Source organism: Mus musculus, chromosome X (genome assembly GCF_000001635.26).
Source record: "Mus musculus strain C57BL/6J chromosome X, GRCm38.p6 C57BL/6J".
Taxonomy (NCBI): domain Eukaryota; kingdom Metazoa; phylum Chordata; class Mammalia; order Rodentia; family Muridae; genus Mus; species Mus musculus.
The window spans coordinates 73,214,284-73,232,540 of record NC_000086.7 but is presented as its reverse complement, the minus strand read 5'-3'; the positions used below and the strand labels follow the sequence as shown (position 1 = coordinate 73,232,540).

The 18,257-nt window shown below is 43.0% G+C and overlaps 2 protein-coding genes across 11 annotated transcripts; both read right to left on the bottom strand.

Annotated features, from left to right (window-relative positions):
• Window positions 1-1,745: 1,745 nt before the first annotated feature.
• F8a (factor 8-associated gene A) lies at window positions 1,746-4,235 on the bottom strand. Its single transcript, NM_007978.3, has one exon. The coding sequence runs from the start codon at window positions 4,223-4,225 to the stop codon at window positions 3,080-3,082; it is 1,146 nt and encodes a 381-aa protein (NP_032004.2). The 5' UTR covers window positions 4,226-4,235; the 3' UTR covers window positions 1,746-3,079.
• A 5,852-nt stretch (window positions 4,236-10,087) lies between these two features.
• On the bottom strand, window positions 10,088-18,220 carry Xlr4b (X-linked lymphocyte-regulated 4B). 10 transcript variants are annotated; one of them, XM_011247605.2, is made up of 9 exons: window positions 18,060-18,220; window positions 17,721-17,767; window positions 17,186-17,300; window positions 16,432-16,500; window positions 14,701-14,818; window positions 13,756-13,855; window positions 12,469-12,567; window positions 10,579-10,674; window positions 10,088-10,461 (listed from the first exon to the last, which is right to left on the bottom strand). In XM_011247605.2, the coding sequence occupies exons 3-9, from the start codon at window positions 17,280-17,282 to the stop codon at window positions 10,393-10,395; spliced, it is 648 nt and encodes a 215-aa protein (XP_011245907.1). In that variant the 5' UTR covers window positions 17,283-17,300; window positions 17,721-17,767; window positions 18,060-18,220; the 3' UTR covers window positions 10,088-10,392. The 10 variants fall into 10 exon arrangements, with proteins under 10 accessions (XP_011245907.1, XP_006528124.1, XP_011245908.1 ...); XM_006528061.3 differs by having other exon boundaries at window positions 17,685-17,767; window positions 18,084-18,220; XM_011247606.2 differs by having other exon boundaries at window positions 18,084-18,220.
• Between the last annotated feature and the right edge of the window lie 37 nt (window positions 18,221-18,257).

Genomic DNA, 18,257 nt, shown 5'->3' with positions numbered 1-18,257 from the left:
GTAAAAACCTGTCCTTGGGTCCGAAAAGCTGGAAACCGGAAGTGATAAAAAAGCCTGCTCATCTGAGTTATGTGTTGGGCCTCCACATCTCCCACAACCAGGACTGGAAATACCTAGTATTCTAAATGACCCTTTTGCTATCTGTACAACCAGGGGCTCCCCCCCCCTAGCTCCCACAACCAGGACTGGAGATACCTAATTGTCTAAATGACTGTTATACTACCTGCAGAGGCACAGGCTCACCCATGCTGCCACAACCAGGACTGTATATAAGTAATAGCATAAATGACCTCTAAGCTATCTGTGTGGCTCAGACCATGAGGGATCCTTCCTGAAGCCCTAAAGCTAGCACAGACAGCCTAGCCTCAGAACCCATCTTCTTGGAAGAAATGACATGTGCCCTGGGTGGCATTTTGGTGTAATTATGCTTCCTTGTGCACTGGAGATTGCGGTACACCAGGAAACACTTTTCCTACTTATACCGTGTTGAATGTGCTGGCAACAAGCGCCTGGCCTCTGGTCCACTGAAGTTTGATCCCAACTGACAAAGTGGATCTCAAAAAGGTGAGTTTTTATTCTCACCTCTTTGCTGAGCATTTCCCTGCTTGTGGTGACACCTACAGAGACCACACACACACACACACACACACACACACACACACTCTGCTGTACAAACCAGTCATGCTGCATATCCAGAGGTGAAGTCATAGGCAGTAAGTGAAGGGTGTGTGAGTTGGTGAGTTTTACAGCTCAGAAATGACAGAAAAATAATTACTTGGTCATGAAGGTTGAGTTGCCCTGGTGCTGGGCTGGGTGGGCACTCAGCAGAAAATCGTCCCCATGTAGTGACACTACACCTGTCATAGTACACAGGGTGGACCACAAGAAGTAGGGCTACAGCACCTGCCCTTTTAGAAAATCAAACTCTTGGACTTACTGCCTTGAGAAGGGGCAATCACTATCCTCCTAGTTGTCTTTAGGCAGGATCTTTCACTGAACTCAAGTTCCACATTTTATTTACGGCGGTTGCCCACACAGCTCTCTTGATTCACTTGTCTTCTTTCTCCAATGTTGAGGTTATAGCTATGCACATCTATTCCCTGTTATTTTTTTTTAATGTACTGAGAATTCTCACCCATGTCCTCATGCTTGCACATCAAGATTTCTTTCTCAGAATCAATCTCCCATGCTCATATTTGGTCATTTCCCCCCATCCTTATCTGGTGACACTTGGTATCAGTGGTACTGAGAATCTGTTTCCGAGGGAAATAAGAGTTTGGATCCAAGAAGAATCCTTATTCTCAATAGCATGTTCATATATTCTCTTCAAGATTATCTTTGGAATTAAGGTTTTAGCTTAATGGCAGAGCCTTTGTTTAGCAAGTACTATACCTTGGGTTTGGCCCTCAGCATTGGGAAAAATCTATCTCTAGGAATTCCCTAAGAACCACTGACTGCATTGTTCACTCTCATTTCAGGCAGATAGCAGAAAGGACAGTGTATGGTTAGTTTGAGGTGGGACCTTTAGGATACATTATTCTGAAAGTGTATCCGATGGGAAAGTTGCTCTGCCTAGGTCTTTTGAATTTCCCAGGCTTTTGCCATCATCATCTTGTAACACTTTCAGATACTGACAGCAAGAAAGTCGCCAGCCGACCTTGAACTTGAAGGATATGCCAAAATAAACCTGTTCTTTATAGCTAGCACCACCTTTGTGTGTTTTGTTATTAGCAATAAGAATCAGTAAGGCATTAAATTTATGGAATTCATTGGTTTTGTACATATACCCCATAGGCCAATTACCAGCTGGCCTTATAGAATGGTGTTCTAACTTGGGGTTAAATAGGGTGACAATGTAGTGGGAAAACATTTAGGAAAGTTGGAATGCTACCCTTGCAGGTGTGCTGGGTGCCTTAAACCAAGATTCAATATATGACACCATATTTCTGAAAGCAAAGATGCATTGATCCAGGAACTACAGAGAAAAGTAGAACTGGCTTTGTATCACTTAATACTCAGTCAGAAACATTTCTTTGCTATTTGCCCCAGCAACACTGGGTTACATAGTTTAGTACCTCTAGTTTTCAAGGTCAGAATATTTAAGGGAATACCATTACAGTTTTATGCAATTAGATTTCTCAGAACATGGTCCTGAAAGGCAGAATAGAACTTAGGTATTGGCTGTGAAGACAGATCTCGATTGTACAGGGGTAATTGTGTTGTGGTACACAGTGAGAGCAATCAAAACCCTGGTTTGGAAACAGAGGACCAATTCTAAAAACTTTGACTCATCTCTTGCCAAAAACTTCTGGATAACAGAAATTTGCTGCAACCCAATAAAGGCAGGATCACCAAAAGATCACAGATGCTACTCAGGAGAAAGGTTTTGGTCATTCCATCAGGAAGAACCTGGGCTAGCAGAGTGTACAGAAGATAAAATAAATCTGGAATGTATGACAGAACATGTCAGTTCTGCTTATTAACATAGTCCTCATGTTCAGATACACAGAGTATTTGTATGTAACAACAGTTACATTTTATGTCATCTGGTGCTTTTCCCACTCCCCAGACTGCTGTGCTAGTTTATATAGAAACGAAGCAATAATGTATTAAAAGAGAGATTATGCCCAAATTGTCAAATCCTCACAATTTTCAAGACACAAATATTTCTAATCTTTTCTAAATACTTCTTGGTGATGCCACACCCCACCAGGAACAAAAGAAAAGGAAATCAATACGCCAAAGGAACATCTGTCCTCCTGAGTTTATTGGCACTATACCTAGAACAGCCAGGAAAATGAATCAACATTATCTAGCAACTGACAGATGCATAAAGAAAGATTACTCCGTAGAATCTCCTCCAGCCTTAAGGATGAAGTTTTCTCATTCGAGGCAATAATGGATGGAATTGGAGGGCACTAATTTAAGTAACTTGCTAGGCACACAAAGCCAAATTAACATGGCAGCAATAGAAATGAAAAGAAAAACAAGACAAAAACAGACAAAAAAAACAGAAGCTAGATCACATGTTTCATCACCTGTCCCCAAAGATAAAACAAGTTGGTAAGAAGGTGACTTATCAGACACCCTGTCCAGAGGGAGAGATGGTTTCCTGCAGAACGAGGTGGAGGAGGTGGTTCTGCTCAGCGGTTAGCAGTGGCCACATCTCCACCTGCAGCTTCTTGATGCCTTCAGTGTCCTTTTCTTGGGCAGCCATGACCAGAGACTGCAATAACAGAAACAGCTCCTCAGGAAGCTGGCCGCTGGTATCCTGGCCATGGCCATCGAAAGCCTCCCAGGAGTACTTCTCCAGGGTCTGGGCATGCTCGGGCAGCAGCTTGGCAGGTGGTGGTTGCAGGAGCAGCAGCAGCAGTACACGGGACACCTCACACCTGACTAGGACGTCAGCAAAGGCACCGAGTGTGCCAGGTGAAGGCGCAACAGAGCCTGGGGCGTGGTCCGGGGGCTGCGGGAGGGGCAAGGTCGAGCCCAAGACAGGTCTCGGCTGGGGTCCCGACAGGGGTGGCTGGGGCCCAGAAGGCGGCTGCGGCAGCAGCTCGAGTTGCTGTACCGGGTGGCCCCCATGCTCCCGTGCCAGGCGTTGCATGCGTGTAAATAGCGCCAGGGCGCCTGTGTAGTCGCGCGCCAACAGCTGGCAGGAGGCAGCATCACCAAGCGCTTGCAGTGCGGCCAGTGGCATCAGGGGCAGGTGCAGCTGGGCAGCCCGCTGAAAGTGACCGGCAGCAGCGGCCGGCTGGCCCACTGCGCGAAGGGCAGCAGCTAGTTCCAGGCACAGTGCAGCAGCGGCGGCAGGCTGGCCGAGCTCGAGGTGCAAGCGCACAGCGGCGCCGAGGGCGCTGGCGGCCGCCTGCAGAGGCTCCCCGTAGGCGGCGGGACAGCCCAAGCGTTGGCGCGCGTCGCACTCCTGCCGCAGGAAAAGTCGGGCCGCCTCTGTGAGGGCCAGCGCTTCCCCGGGCCCATGGAAGAGCGCCTGCTGGCAGCGCGCCACAGCCAGCTGGCACCAGGCAGCATAAGGCAGGCACTCCTGGGCGCGCAGCTCCCGGGCTAGCTGGGCGAACTGCTCCCCGGCCTCGGCCACGTTCGGCTTCCTCAAGAAGCGCTTCTTGAGCTTGTTGGACACCTGCCGATAGCGTGCCAAGAAGTCCCCAGCCTCTGAGCCTGGCCAGGCACCGCCGCCCAAGGAGGACGCAGAGCCCGCAGCCATGTTGACCGGCTAGCCGCGCCGCCTTACTTCCGGTTGAGGGAGGGCTGAGGGGGAACAGCTATGACTAACGCTACGCTGCGCCTAGCCCACAATGGGATCACAATTCATCACCTCCGCTTCCGCCTCAGGCGCCCCAGCGCTCTGCTGTAGCCACAGTGATGTGCAAAGTGCTGTTGAAGGAGGGATATGGAGGACTATAAAAGCCAATCAAGGAAGAAGGGCTGGGTGCCTACCCAAACAGTCCCCGTATGGAATTAAATTCTGCGGGGGTGGGGCTTGAGTGACGCAAATGGAGGGGGCGGGTCCAGTGCCAGTCAAATATGCAAAGGATTTCTCTGCTGCCAGGATTAGCATCGTACCCCTCACTTCCTCAACAAACATGAGACCTGACTGAGCAAGCTAGTACAGGTCCTGCCATGGTGGGAGCCTTTGCTAGTTTACAGCTTATTTACAATCATATACACATTGATATACATATCACCTGCAATCATATACACATTGATTTTGAAAGAGTTTTCATGAAGGATTTTTAGCAGGACATGCACTACCAAAGGCACTTTAAATTAGCTATTGTACATGCATGTGTTTCAATTTATACCAAGTATTTAAAAACAAAGAAGGGATTCCTTTTACTTTATTTTGAACTATCTCAATTAGTCCAAATGATTACCTACCAGAACTTGAACAAAAGGGGGGAGTGTACATTATTAAATTTATATATAAAGGATTATATACTTGCACCTAGTAGAGAATTACGTGCCTGAAAATAATTTGTCAAGATGTACAACAGAAGCTAATTTTCATTTCGCAAATTCTCTTGTCTTCTCCTTAGTTTTTCATGGTGTGATACACTTGGATCCTATCCTCCAAATTCTAAAAAAGCAATCCATTGATCCAAAAGTCAAATGAACTCAGCAAATAAAGGATGTGTTAATTTTCTACTCTTATCGTGAACCAAAAAATAGAATTGTGCATAGCAGACCTATCATTTAAAAGCATCAATGGAGGCCTGAGAGAAAGCTTACTGCTTAAGAGCATTTGTTGCTCTTGCAGAGGACCTGAGTTCATTTCCCAGTAAAACACACAGACACATAAAGAAATAATTTTTAAAAACCATCAATGTCTTGATCAATCTCTCTCTGTCTCTCTCTCCCTCCATCCCTCCTGCCCTCCTGCCCTCCCTCCCTCTGAAAAAAGCCAGTATACCAATTTCTCTCTTAAATGACAACCTATCCCATAGAACAGTGATATATCACATATGTACTTTAGGTTTCAAATGAGTGCATTTATGTATATTGCAAGCAAATGTAAAACAATAAACAACATAATACAGCACATAAATAGAAGAGGCAGGCAGCAAAGTATTATCAAACCAGGCACTTACAACCTTTAGCCAAAAAGACTTAAGATAGCTTAATTAGTTAAGAGAACAAAGGGAACATCATTAAATTGGGCACTTAAAACATCCAGTGTAATGACTGGAAAGACCTACTGAGATGGGCTGGAGTTCCAGTCCTGGGCAGAACAACTTCTTCACAGACCACTTTCCAGTTTCTCATTTCCATCAAGCAGTTTTATAGCATGGGGTCAACTATTGTAATAATAATAACCTTTGTCGGAAATGATCCCTCTTCTAGCTGTCTTAAAGATGTGCTCTTTTAAACAGCCTTTGCTGTTTGTTGTTCTCCTCCCTCGCTGTCAAAAAGGCAGGGGTTAACCTGTCTAAATAAAGGGTCTCAGATGACACTTGACATAAACATGCTTAAGTCTGAGATAAGAGGGCCTCTCTTGTTCTCAGTGCGAGATCTCAACAAGCACAAGCATCCCAATGCAATATAACTATATAATTTGTATTACACATATTAGCAATATGAGAATAGGTTGGAGATGTGAGCCAAATGTTTGAAACACAAATATTTCCATCTTCCCTATCCACAATAGATTTTCTAAACATGCTTTCTTTGTGTTGACAAATACCATAAGCACATAGATATTTCTCAATCACACTGTAAAACCTCATTATAAAAATCTTAAGGAATTACTTTTCAAAAAATTTAATCTTGTGGCAATTTTATAAATTCATCCACCAACCCGCAATTCTGTCAACAAAGTTTTGCTGAACAATCTCAAATTGAAAATCATCCTAAAAATACAGGTGACAAATATAGAAAGAAAAATATGTAATAAAAATTCAGAGAGAATGGAAGGCTTACCAAAGCTTTTATACCATTGTATACAAAACAGGTGATAGTTTGGGAACCAGGGAGATGGCTCCTTAGTTAAGAGTGCTTACAAGAGTGCAGGAGACACGAGTTCAGTTCTCAGCACCCACTTCATGTGTTCACAATAACCTGCAACTACAATTCCAGGTTAATGCAAGGCCATTCTCTGTCATGCACATGAATCCAATGCACATACTTACACACAGAGACAGTCAACAAAAATGAATACTAAAATGAATCTAATAAACAGTGTGACCACGATTAAGTCCTTGTATTCCTCAGTACTATTAAAATTCTAATATCATTTCAGATACTGTCATTTAAAAGAAAATTTTCTTTTAACCAGTATTAAAAACACATATATTCATTAGATGATTTGAAAATCACCACGGAGAGACCTGAATATCATGCCAACACAGTATCATTAACCACTCAGCATAATAAAAACACAGGTGAATTTGTACTTTCTGATGAAGTACATTCTATTGTGAACAGAAAGGTGGTAAAGGGGCTGGAGAGATGGCTCAGAGGTTAAGAGCACTGACTGTTCATCCAGAGGTCATGAGTTCAAATCCCAGCAACAACATAGTGGCTCACAACCAACTGTAATTGTGTCTGAAGACAGCTACAGTGTACTTGTATATAATAAATGAATAAATCTTTTAAAAAAAGAAAGATGGAGAAAAACTATATCAAATTTCTAATTATTGCATAAACAGTGGTTTCTGACCTTATGAAATCACACACACCAAACATTTCATAGGCAAAACTGATTTTATTTACCAATTTCCTATAATCCTCAGGGCTTCAAATGAAGTTAGTGCCCAGAAGGCTCAGGTCATCTAGTCATGGTCTGGAAAAGAGGCCACCATACAAGAACCAGACACTGAGTTGCCCCACCAAAGTGCACAAACTCAGCTGACTCATACCCCATGCCTTGGTGCATATGAGAAAGGCAAGATTGCAGGAAAACAGAGCCAATATTATCCCCACTTTATATGGGCCTGTGTTTCCCATTGCCCATCATCTCCCACATTCAGAATGCCCCTGTGTCCTACAGGATGTCTTCACTTCTGGTTTTGACATGTGACGGCAATCCTGCTTTTAGGCACATGCACTGGAAATGATAGGGGTTAGAAGCCTTAAAAACCTGTAGGGTTGTAGTATATTTTGGAGGAACCCAGAAACAATCCAATTGTGCTTCCAGAAAAAAAAAAATGTCGCGACCCCATGACCATGTTACATCTCATGTCACTTACAAGGGCAGAATTGACACTTCCTTCCTGCCGACTCCACAACTTTCATGTTTCCCAGGAAGCACCCTGGCAACTCAACCTTCATGACCTAGTAATTATTTTTCTGTCATTTGTGAGCTGGAAAACTCACGAACTCACATGCCCTTCACCTACTGCCTATGACTACACCTCTGGATATGCAGCATGACTGGTTTGTACAGCAGAGTGTGTGTGTGTGTGTGTGTGTGTGTGTGTGTGTGTGTGTGTGGTCTCTGTAGGTGTCACCACAAGCAGGGAAATGCTCAGCAAAGAGGTGAGAATAAAAACTCACCTTTTTGAGATCCACTTTGTCAGTTGGGATCAAACTTCAGTGGACCAGAGGCCAGGCGCTTGTTGCCAGCACATTCAACACGGTATAAGTAGGAAAAGTGTTTCCTGGTGTACCGCAATCTCCAGTGCACAAGGAAGCATAATTACACCAAAATGCCACCCAGGGCACATGTCATTTCTTCCAAGAAGATGGGTTCTGAGGCTAGGCTGTCTGTGCTAGCTTTAGGGCTTCAGGAAGGATCCCTCATGGTCTGAGCCACACAGATAGCTTAGAGGTCATTTATGCTATTACTTATATACAGTCCTGGTTGTGGCAGCATGGGTGAGCCTGTGCCTCTGCAGGTAGTATAACAGTCATTTAGACAATTAGGTATCTCCAGTCCTGGTTGTGGGAGCTAGGGGGGGGAGCCCCTGGTTGTACAGATAGCAAAAGGGTCATTTAGAATACTAGGTATTTCCAGTCCTGGTTGTGGGAGATGTGGAGGCCCAACACATAACTCAGATGAGCAGGCTTTTTTATCACTTCCGGTTTCCAGCTTTTCGGACCCAAGGACAGGTTTTTACATCTTTTCCACTGAAACCATAACCCTGCTTGCTTAATATTCCTGGTTTCCCTGGAGACCTGTGGGTGAAGTACCTTGGTGCTGCCAGCAGAGTGGGACACTGTGATAGGAGTGGTGGTGCGCCCAGGGAGGCAGACACACATCTATGTACACATTTAGACTCTGCACAATGTATTAGTAAGGGTCACAGGGTATGTTCCTATGCATCATCAGGGTGGATAGTGAACAACAACAACAACTACTACTACAACAACAAATATTTGAGCTCAAACTCGTAAGAAACAAATATGCACCAGGGAGATATGACTCAGCAGGTGAAAAGCTTGCTGAACAGCCCTGAGACTCTGAGTACAGATGCCCAGAAACCTTTTAAAACCCTCAGCACAGGGGCTTTAGACACGGGTCAGTAGTTAAGAGCACTTGGTGCTCTTGCAGAAGACCTGAGTTCAAATCGCTGTACCCATCAGGTGGCCCACAGGAACTCTACCTCTAAGGGTCTGACACCCTCTGTGGGCATCTGAATGCATGGGCACAGACAGAAACACAGACAGACACATGCAGATCCACATATATATAATAACCAAAATAAAACTTTAAAGAAAAATCTCAGCACAGCAGTGAGTGTGTGTACCAGCAGCACTAGGAGGCAGAGACAGGTGGATCCCTAGAACCCAGTGATCTAAGACCCTAGCCCAGTTGATGAGCACTGTGTCGAGAGACAGAGAGAGAGAGGGAGGGAGAGGGGGAAGGGGAGAGAGAAAGAGAGACAGACAGAGAGAGAGAGAGAGAGAGAGAGAGAGAGAGAGAGAGAGAGAGAGAGAGAGACTGTTTCATAAAATAAACCAGATATCAGAAGTATCTCTGGCCCCTACATGCAAAGGTACATGTGTGCAATCACACACACACACAGCTCTGCCTATACACATGAAGGCATATACATAAGTACCACACACAAAAAGCAATATTTATATATACACAGAGAGAGAGACAGATACAGACACAGAGAGACAGAGAGAGACAGAGAAATAAAATAGAATTCAACACTGGAGAAACACTATGGACAGTATCCATATATGGTAAAGATAGGCAGAATATTTCAAGTAGGAGACATTCAAAGCTGCTAATAATACAACATTTTATTATGATTATTAATGATTATTAAAGAAATAATACTAAAGGCCCACAGGGTTACAGGTAGTTTGCACAAAGGGGGAAGTTCTTCTAGATAATGCAAACTTTAGACAGTAAAATGATCCCAGCAGGGAAGCCCTCATTCAGTCTGGAGGAATGCAATTCCACTTGGAGAAAATGGGGGAGGCTGAACACAGCCTGTTTTCAATGCTTCTACACAACGGGACACAATGAGACAAGTGGCCTGGACTACACTGGCCCCATGCAGGAACACAGGTGACAGCACACCTCCACATGGCATGGGGCCATGTCTGTCTGAGAAGGGGTGAAACGTCAGGGATGTCAGAAAGAGAATGCAATTAAATGACTCATGCCAACAAGTCTGAAACTATTTCATGTTTATTAAATCAAACGTTCCCAAGTAAGGATTTCCCAGGGTATCCATACAGGAAATCACAGGACGCAAGCTTTAACTGTACACGAGACCTCATATATAATATCCCTGATGATCCCATACTACATGTGCGATAAATTCCACAAACAAAACATTCTCAGTAAAGTTTTTCTGACCCCTCAGAGATGTGAACAAGGAATTGATAATCACTACAATAGCAGTGTCATGTCACCATAGATTTAGAAATATCATGAAGTCATTTCATGGTGGTTGAGCTTCTTTCTTCCAGGTGTTACGAGATTAGCAGGGATAGAAGTGATGATTGAACACCATCCTTTGCTTCCTGCTTGTTTACGTGAACCTTGGTGGTATTAAACATCTAATTAATATTTGTGTGTATATATACGACATATATTTTAGGAAAGAAATTTAATGCTCAAATTAATCCTAATACTCCATTTAAAAATATTCTACTTACAGTTTCTTCAGTAACTCTCTTTTCCAAGTAGTCCATTAGCTTTCTGGCTTCCTCAATAATAGCTTTTCGGCGACAACACTTAATAGCCTGTAGATTCTAAAACCAAAAGCCATGTTTAATTAGAAGCCATCTTGGTTCACAATTGTGAACAGTTACAGTTCAAAATCAGTATGTATTACAATAAATGGAATGGTCAGTAATTAATCTAAAGTAAAAGTACACTGTATACTATATGAAAATCAGAGCATCCACCACAGAAATATGGAACTGCATTGCTGAGTACAATATTGCTACAAATGGAGATACAGAAATTTGTGTGATCATGATGAGAAATGTTTATGACCATGACGGAAGGTTCAACAATGAATGGATTAGGACACACTACATCAAACCTGTTGCACTAAGCAGAGTACCTTGGTGAAATGTACCTGTAATTCCATCACTCCAAAATAGTGGCAGGAGGATCAGTGCAAGTTCAAGTAAAGCCACTGCATAGTGAGCTCCAGGCTAGCCAGGGCCACAGAGAGAGAGATACTTGCTATAAACAAACTCTTGTGACATGTGGTATAGAAAAATGATAAAACTATTTAATTATTTCTTTCATATTTCAATAACTTTAAGTGAATGCAGAACCAGAAACAGCCCAAAACTTTAGCATTAGAACTGATGACCAACTTGCTGAGCTATGCAAGTGAAATGAATCTTAATGCCTATGGCTCAGTAGAAAGACTAATATTTTGGTAGGAAAACAAAAGAAGAGACTGGAGAAGCATGACTGTATGGTGATGCTATACTGTGCAATCTGGATATAATAACAAAATCTTATAGGCAGAATAGGAAATGCGTACACATTGGAGTGGGTGTGGGGAGGAAGGGGAAAAGGAAGAAAATATGAAGAAGTTAAAGATGATGACAGAGGAGAAGGAAGAGAAAGGAAGAGGAGGGAGGAACAGAAAGTTGGAGGAAGACAGGGGCGGGGGAGATGTCTGAGCAGTCTGCAGTATTACCATACACAGAGAATGGAGAGTACTCAGGAAGTGCAGCCCTGACTGAGGATTAGACTAACAGCTACCTCAAACCTGCAGTGTGATTTTGAAAAGCTTCCCCCCACAAGGACTACAGCCTGATACCCACGACTCAGAAGCACTTCAAATTGGCTGCTCTGCATACATGTATCCCAGTGTACACCAAGTATTACAGAACATGGAATAAATTCTTTCCACGCGGCTGTTTGGACCTATATCAATTAGCCTGGATGAAGGAAATTCAACAGGAACACAAGGCATTAAACAACAACCCAGAAAATGAATCTGAGCGTACAACAGTTAATTAATTCCAGAATAACTATATAAATGTACTTGGCCAAGTTCAAAGAGGCTGAGAAGAATTGGATAGGATGCATTGAAAACAGTAGCTAATTCTCAATATACTGTTATCTTCACTTACAGTTTTGCCTCATCATGCTGATGGGCCTTGTCTTACCATTGTAATTGTCCACAGGGGAAAAGAATAATTACAGTTCAATAATGCAGAAAGCACAAGGAGTCAAGAAACAAAGGGCGTATAGACTTCCTACATTGATTTGTCACTGTCCAAAAGAAATCTGATTATGGGAGAAAGCCATGCTATAAAAATCAGAACTTCCCCCAAAACAGTAAGTATAACTTTGGGCAATGTTACCAATGTACCAACTCCTGCTTTGAAAGGAACCCACAACCATGAATGAATCCTTAAAGGAGACGCTCATTTAGTAGTTAGGTTTACCTGACATGGTAACACTAAGAAAAGAAAGAAGACGTTTAAAGGTATGAACACTATCAATGAACCCCAGTATGGAAGGAAAGAGAGCCAGTGTTTTTATTTGCTCTCACAAGAAGATGACCAACACACCTTCAAGTGTCGATCACATAACTCCTTAAATTCTTCTATTTTCTGCATATGAATACTTTGAAATTGTTGAAAAAGCTTCTGTTGCTCATCAAGTATATCCTACAAACATAAAGCAATACAGGACATTTCATGAAAATGGCAGCTTAGCAAAAATAATTCCATATTTCATCTAGACACGATAGTTTGAAACAAGTATTTTTGACATTTTGACATTTGATTCGCTTCATATGAGGGAATGCTAGGGCAGTGAGGCAGGAGTGGGTGAGTGGGTGAGCACTATCATAGAAGCAGGGGGGGCATTTTGGCCTTTCCAGAAAGACTAGAGCACACAGTGCCACACTAACAGGGTTATATTCTTTAAGACTGACATCAGATACTGCCCTGTACCAATATAAGGATACACATCTAAAACAAATCTTTGACAAAATTCTTTCCGATACATATGGACTTCTTCTCTCCTTCTACTTCCAAGAAACTAAGGCACAGATGTAAATTATTTTTCTGAGTGAGCATAACTAGCAAAAGACTGGACGGTGACTGCGATCCACTTGGTGGGATTCCAGAGTCCACGCTCCTGACCTGAGCTGGGCTGGACAGCATCTCCATACCCCTCAGTAGTTCCCCTTCTCCTTCCCTACCTTTGGAAGTCAGAATCCCCAGGGAGCAGCCTCATCTTCCACCAGGAAGAAAGTGCCCCCAGAGACAGCATTGAGTCCAGTTACCAGTCCCCCAAAGCCCATTCTCATCTCCAGGCTAAAGGTGACTCAGTCACCATCGCAGGTCCATCCATCACTGCATGGGAACCTTTCCCTCTTCTCCTCTGGGACAGGGCCTGTCTGAACTCCAACCACACTGGCAGCTAAGTCTCCACCTGCTTCTCCACAGCCCCATGAACTGCTCTCACTCCGCATCCCTGATCACTGTGTCAGAAGGCTACGTGGAGCCCTCCTACTCTTTGGCATCTGCACTGTGTCGATCCTGAAGGGTCCCCTCTCAGGATACAATCCCATACCTCCTCCTTCACTCTGCAGACAGTACCTGCTCATCCCCCCAGGCCTGTACCATGCAGACTCCTAACCCATCATTACCCTTGTCATCTTCCCACAGAAGGGGGATAAAAAACCAAGTCAGGGAGGATGGCCAGTCTCTCCCCTCCACATCAACCACCCTCCTTATGTCCCAGAGCTCATGTCCTGTCCCTTCCCTCCAGACCTGCTGCAGGAAGCCTGTGTTGCTACCTCTGATGCTGACAAAATGGACTCCTTTAAAGCTAAGCCTGATACTCACAGAGAGTTTTCCAGCCTGTTTCTTGATTTGGTCTACATCTATATTCCACATCATAACCAAAGTCAAAAACTGATGAGAATAGTCCTTATAAAGTTCCTGCCTGTAGAAGACAACGGTGAACACTGTGATATTCCTTCTCGACATGAAGAAAGCCCATCCAAACCAAGCATAACTGACTTGCCCTCACTAAAGCTTCAGAGGGAAGACTAGGAAAGGGCACCTAAAATATTCTGACAGGGAAATGGAAAATAGGTGGATTTTGTGGTTTTACACTAACAGTTTCTGTTTCCTGTTGGATTAGAAGGAAGTCACTTCAAATACCTTAGGTTTATAAATCTTAGGGAGAAGTGTAATTAATTAGTATCTGAGTAACATTCCACAAGTATTCATCTTCCTGAGAAGCACAGCTTCTCCTTTATTTTCTCCTGCTGAAGAATTGGTTCTGTGAGGATGCATACCCATGACCATCAGAGAATTCTGCAGAGGTTTACCCACTCTTCCTCACTTTAAGGCAGAGCATACTTTTGCATATTTGTAATTTACAAAAGGGTCAACTCTGTTCCATAAATGTATAGATTATTCTTCTACAAGATTCATCTCTTTTTTCCATATGATTGAGTATCTGCTATATGGAATGTGTTTTGAGATACTCAGTGTTAACCCGGGTATCACATTCAAGAGTGGCACACAAATTCTTTATGGTGAATAAATTCAAATATATTACATTGACTAGACCAAAAAAAAAAAAAAGGTCATCTTTACTGACAGCTAAGCAATACAGCTTACTCTGGCTATAATGTGGCAGTATAAGCTAAAAGGAGTACCCAAGCCGTACGAAGTTTTGACCAGAGGCTCCAACAAACAGAAAATATCAGCTAGTCCTTAGCAACTGGTTTATTCCCAAGTACTAAGAAATGTATAAAATAGGAAAGCCCAGAGTCTTACCTTCGCTCATGCTGGACTTTCAAGAAGTGGTCAACATTCCACTCAATGTTTTGGACAGTTTTATTTACACTCACCCCATACTTTCTCTTCCTTTCATTTAGAGTTTTCTTACTGGGCCCTGTATTGAAAATCCTTATAAATATTTATTGTTCAGTTAATAAGGTAAATACTACTGCACTCCTGTTAGAAAAATCTTTGGTACCAACATATAGCCACCCTTTAAAAAACCAAGGGTATTCCACTCCTTCTTGTTAGTGGAAATTTATAGCAGCTACCACTGTAATTTGAAAACCTGATACTTGTACTTTAAATGTATAACACAGTTAGAGAGATTTTCCAAAATGTACAAAAATATTTTCAAAAGTATTGCTTAATTTCTCTACAAGAAATCATTTAAAGCCTCAATTTAATCAATGCACAAAGTATCCTCCAGTTCAAGGACACATTAAACAGAACTGTTGGGCTGATTTATGAAAAATGTGAGAGCATTCCATTTACATAGTCTTCAAATGTTCACAGATTATTGCAGGGTGAAAAGAAATGATGTATTTAACGTAGTCATTGAGGTTTTTAGAAAAACATAACAGAAATCTAGACATTTGAACTGTTTAAGGAACAAAATGAACTGACTCATGGATAACTCTATTGCCAACCTGAAGACAGAAACCAGAACCTTGAGTATAGTAGGCAAGTGCTTTCCTACTTAGCTAAAACCCTGTATAAATCCTGGACAATTTCTAAATTGAGGTCTATCATATCAAAAACTCTAGATTAGTTCTGAGTTTGACCTTTACCACAGATCATCTGACATAGCAGGTCAGAGCCAAACTCATTCTGATTATACAGTGCTCACATATTAACATTTGACTTTAACTCTGCATGCACTGTGTGTGCTATTTATACAATGTAAGCAAACAGTAGTGAGCTGTTTCAGAGTCCTTGGTCCTCACTACCCCACCACACAACAAAGAAATGAGATTAGCACTTACAATAACTGACATTTTAAAAGTAAAAAAACAAACAAACAAACAAACAAACAAACAGATTTTGTCACTTACTTTTGACAAAATCTGGAATATAGATAATTTCACCCAGTTTTCTAAGATTTTACAGTATATAAATAAACAAAACAAAACAAACCGCACCACTTTTGGCCATGATGATACATGACTTTAACCCAGCACTTACAGGGCAGAGGCAGATGGATCCCTGTGAATCAATAGGCCAGCCTGGTCTGATACTGAGTTAGCCAGGGCTACATGGTGAGACCCTGTCTCCAAAGCAAAGCAAAGCAAAGCAAAGCAAAACAAAGCAACTGCCACCATTTGTAAGCACAATACTCCTCACCTTGCATGCTCAATCAAAATCTCTCAAATGAATTAGTAAAGAGCACTGAAACAGGGCGTATATAAGAACAAGTTATGAAACTCACTCCTATTACCTACTGATGAATAATGCTTCCTGGTATCGAAGCACTTTAGTTTTAAACAACTTTCTAAAACTACTAATGGCCCTTAAAGATACACCAGGATATTTTTTTTTGCCATCATTTTCTTTATTTTTAGCCTGAAAGCATTCCTACTGGCTTTGAATTCAATGTAGATAAAACACCATGTTTCTTGTGGAAAGGAGTGTCCTCTGTCTCAGAATTTACACGGAATATGTGTTACAGGAGCAGAAGTGTGCTTTTCTGAAGTACGTTACCAACAATGAAAATTCCCTTCACATCACCTGGCTTTGGTCCACCTGTTCCATGGGAAGAACTGCTTTCCCCACAAGTTTCAAGGGCCAGATTGTTTCCTGCATTGAATAGAAAAAAACAAATAACTTTCACGTTATGTCTGCCAATTTGATCATCGTACATGAAGAAATTATGTGCACTAAGGGATTTGTGCTAAATGTATATATACATCAAAGTTTTTAGAACACATATAAACTGAATCATGTTTGTGTATGTGAGAAACAATGAGACACTGGGGATAACTATGGAAAAGACCTCCAGTTTCTAATCATTATAAACCATGCCCTTACTATGAGACATGTTGGCACAGGCCAGGAGAGGCTCTATGATCCTTGCAGCTCCACTAATGGTAAGAACACCACTTGGGAACCATAAGTCCCACAAACACATTCTGAAAATAGTTTTCATGTTTGAAATGTCATGTGATTCTCAAGAAATTACCTGTGCTCCACCTAAATGCATCAGACTATACTTTGGGGACAGGGCAGAAATGATCTTGCAAGCATCTTGACGTTTTGTGTTTTGTGACAAGGTCTCACATAGTCTAGGTTGGTCTTGAAATTGCCATGTAGGTGAAAATGACCCTGGGATTCTGATCTTCTTGATTCCACCTCCTGAGGATTAGAGGCTTAGACTACCACATGTGGTCTTATACAATGCTGGGAGCTTCTTGCATATTAGGGAACTGATCTCCACTCTTGGGGCCTACTCCCTCACCCCCAACCTCACCCTGTGGTGTTTTACCTGGGTTATTTTCATGAAGCTGCTGTGAATCATTAGATGGCAGAGCAGGAGTCACCTTTGGTTGCTTGGGAGGTCTGCCCTTGATTTTGGAAGCCATGACTATAGTCTCCCTGCACTAGACAGGAATCCTGAACATTGTATGTGCAAAGACATATTAAAGATACAAGAAGCTAATGAAAGCCACAGGAACAGGCATCAGGTTTCCACAGGGTTGGGCCTGAGTGTCCCTTTCTACTTGTCCTGGAGGAACGAACTGGAAGGGATCAAAAAAGAAAAACAAACAAACAACACCCCTCCCCAAGTGCCTCCAGTCCCACCCCTTATGTTCCATCCTTCCCGTGCCAAGCTTAAAATTGGGGCTTACTCTATTCCCCCACCCCCAAACCCTAGTCGCCTCTGCTCCTCACTGCTCAGGTGACACAGGCCAGGGTCCCACCCTCTCTTTCCAGATATTTCTGGTCAGAAACAGGGTCACTGTATGAAAATGACCTGTTCTTACCTGTAGGCGGCACTTCCGTTTGAGAGCTGTACTCACCAAGTAGATTCCAGGTGCACCTCAGGGCACCCAGCGATCCATGAAAGCTAGTGACAGGCAAAGGGTTACGAATTGTAGGTACACACTTCACCTACCACCCTCCACACTGTCCTGCTCAGTCCTCCCGGGACCGTTGGCCCTCGGGTACCTTTCCCAACCACCCTCGGGGGCTTGTCCAGTCCTAGGTGGAAGTGAGAGTCCAGATCATCACTTCACAGGTTAGCCTGGTTCTCACCTCCTCCCTCAACAGCCTTGAATCAACTCTAGCCTCACTTGGATTACCCGGGGGTTCCTTTAGAACCTTTACAACGGCCTTGAATCAACCCTTAGCCTCCTCACTTTGATGAACACAGGGTCCTTTACCACAGCGTCCCTTCGTTCCTTCGTTCGGGTTAGTACTTCCCTTCCGCGTCACCTTCCTCTGACACTGCCTCACCACAATCTCCTCAGAACCCTTTACCTCCCAGGAAAAAAGCCCCTTCTTGGTTAGGCCCTGCCTTCCGGCGCATATGCCTCTCTGATTGGCTGGGACAGTGC

Excerpts from the sequence above, each read along its gene's own strand:
- F8a (NM_007978.3), bottom strand. The coding sequence starts at position 4,225 with ATGGCTGCGGGCTCTGCGTCCTCCTTGGGCGGCGGTGCCTGGCCAGGC.
- Xlr4b (XM_011247605.2), bottom strand. The coding sequence starts at position 17,282 with ATGGCTTCCAAAATCAAGGGCAGACCTCCCAAGCAACCAAAGGTGACT. Across the intron at positions 16,501-17,185 it reads GCTTCATGAAAATAACCCAG|GAAACAATCTGGCCCTTGAA; the intron begins GTAAAACACCAC and ends TATTCAATGCAG. Across the intron at positions 13,856-14,700 it reads AAAGTCCAGCATGAGCGAAG|GCAGGAACTTTATAAGGACT; the intron begins GTAAGACTCTGG and ends TGTCTTCTACAG.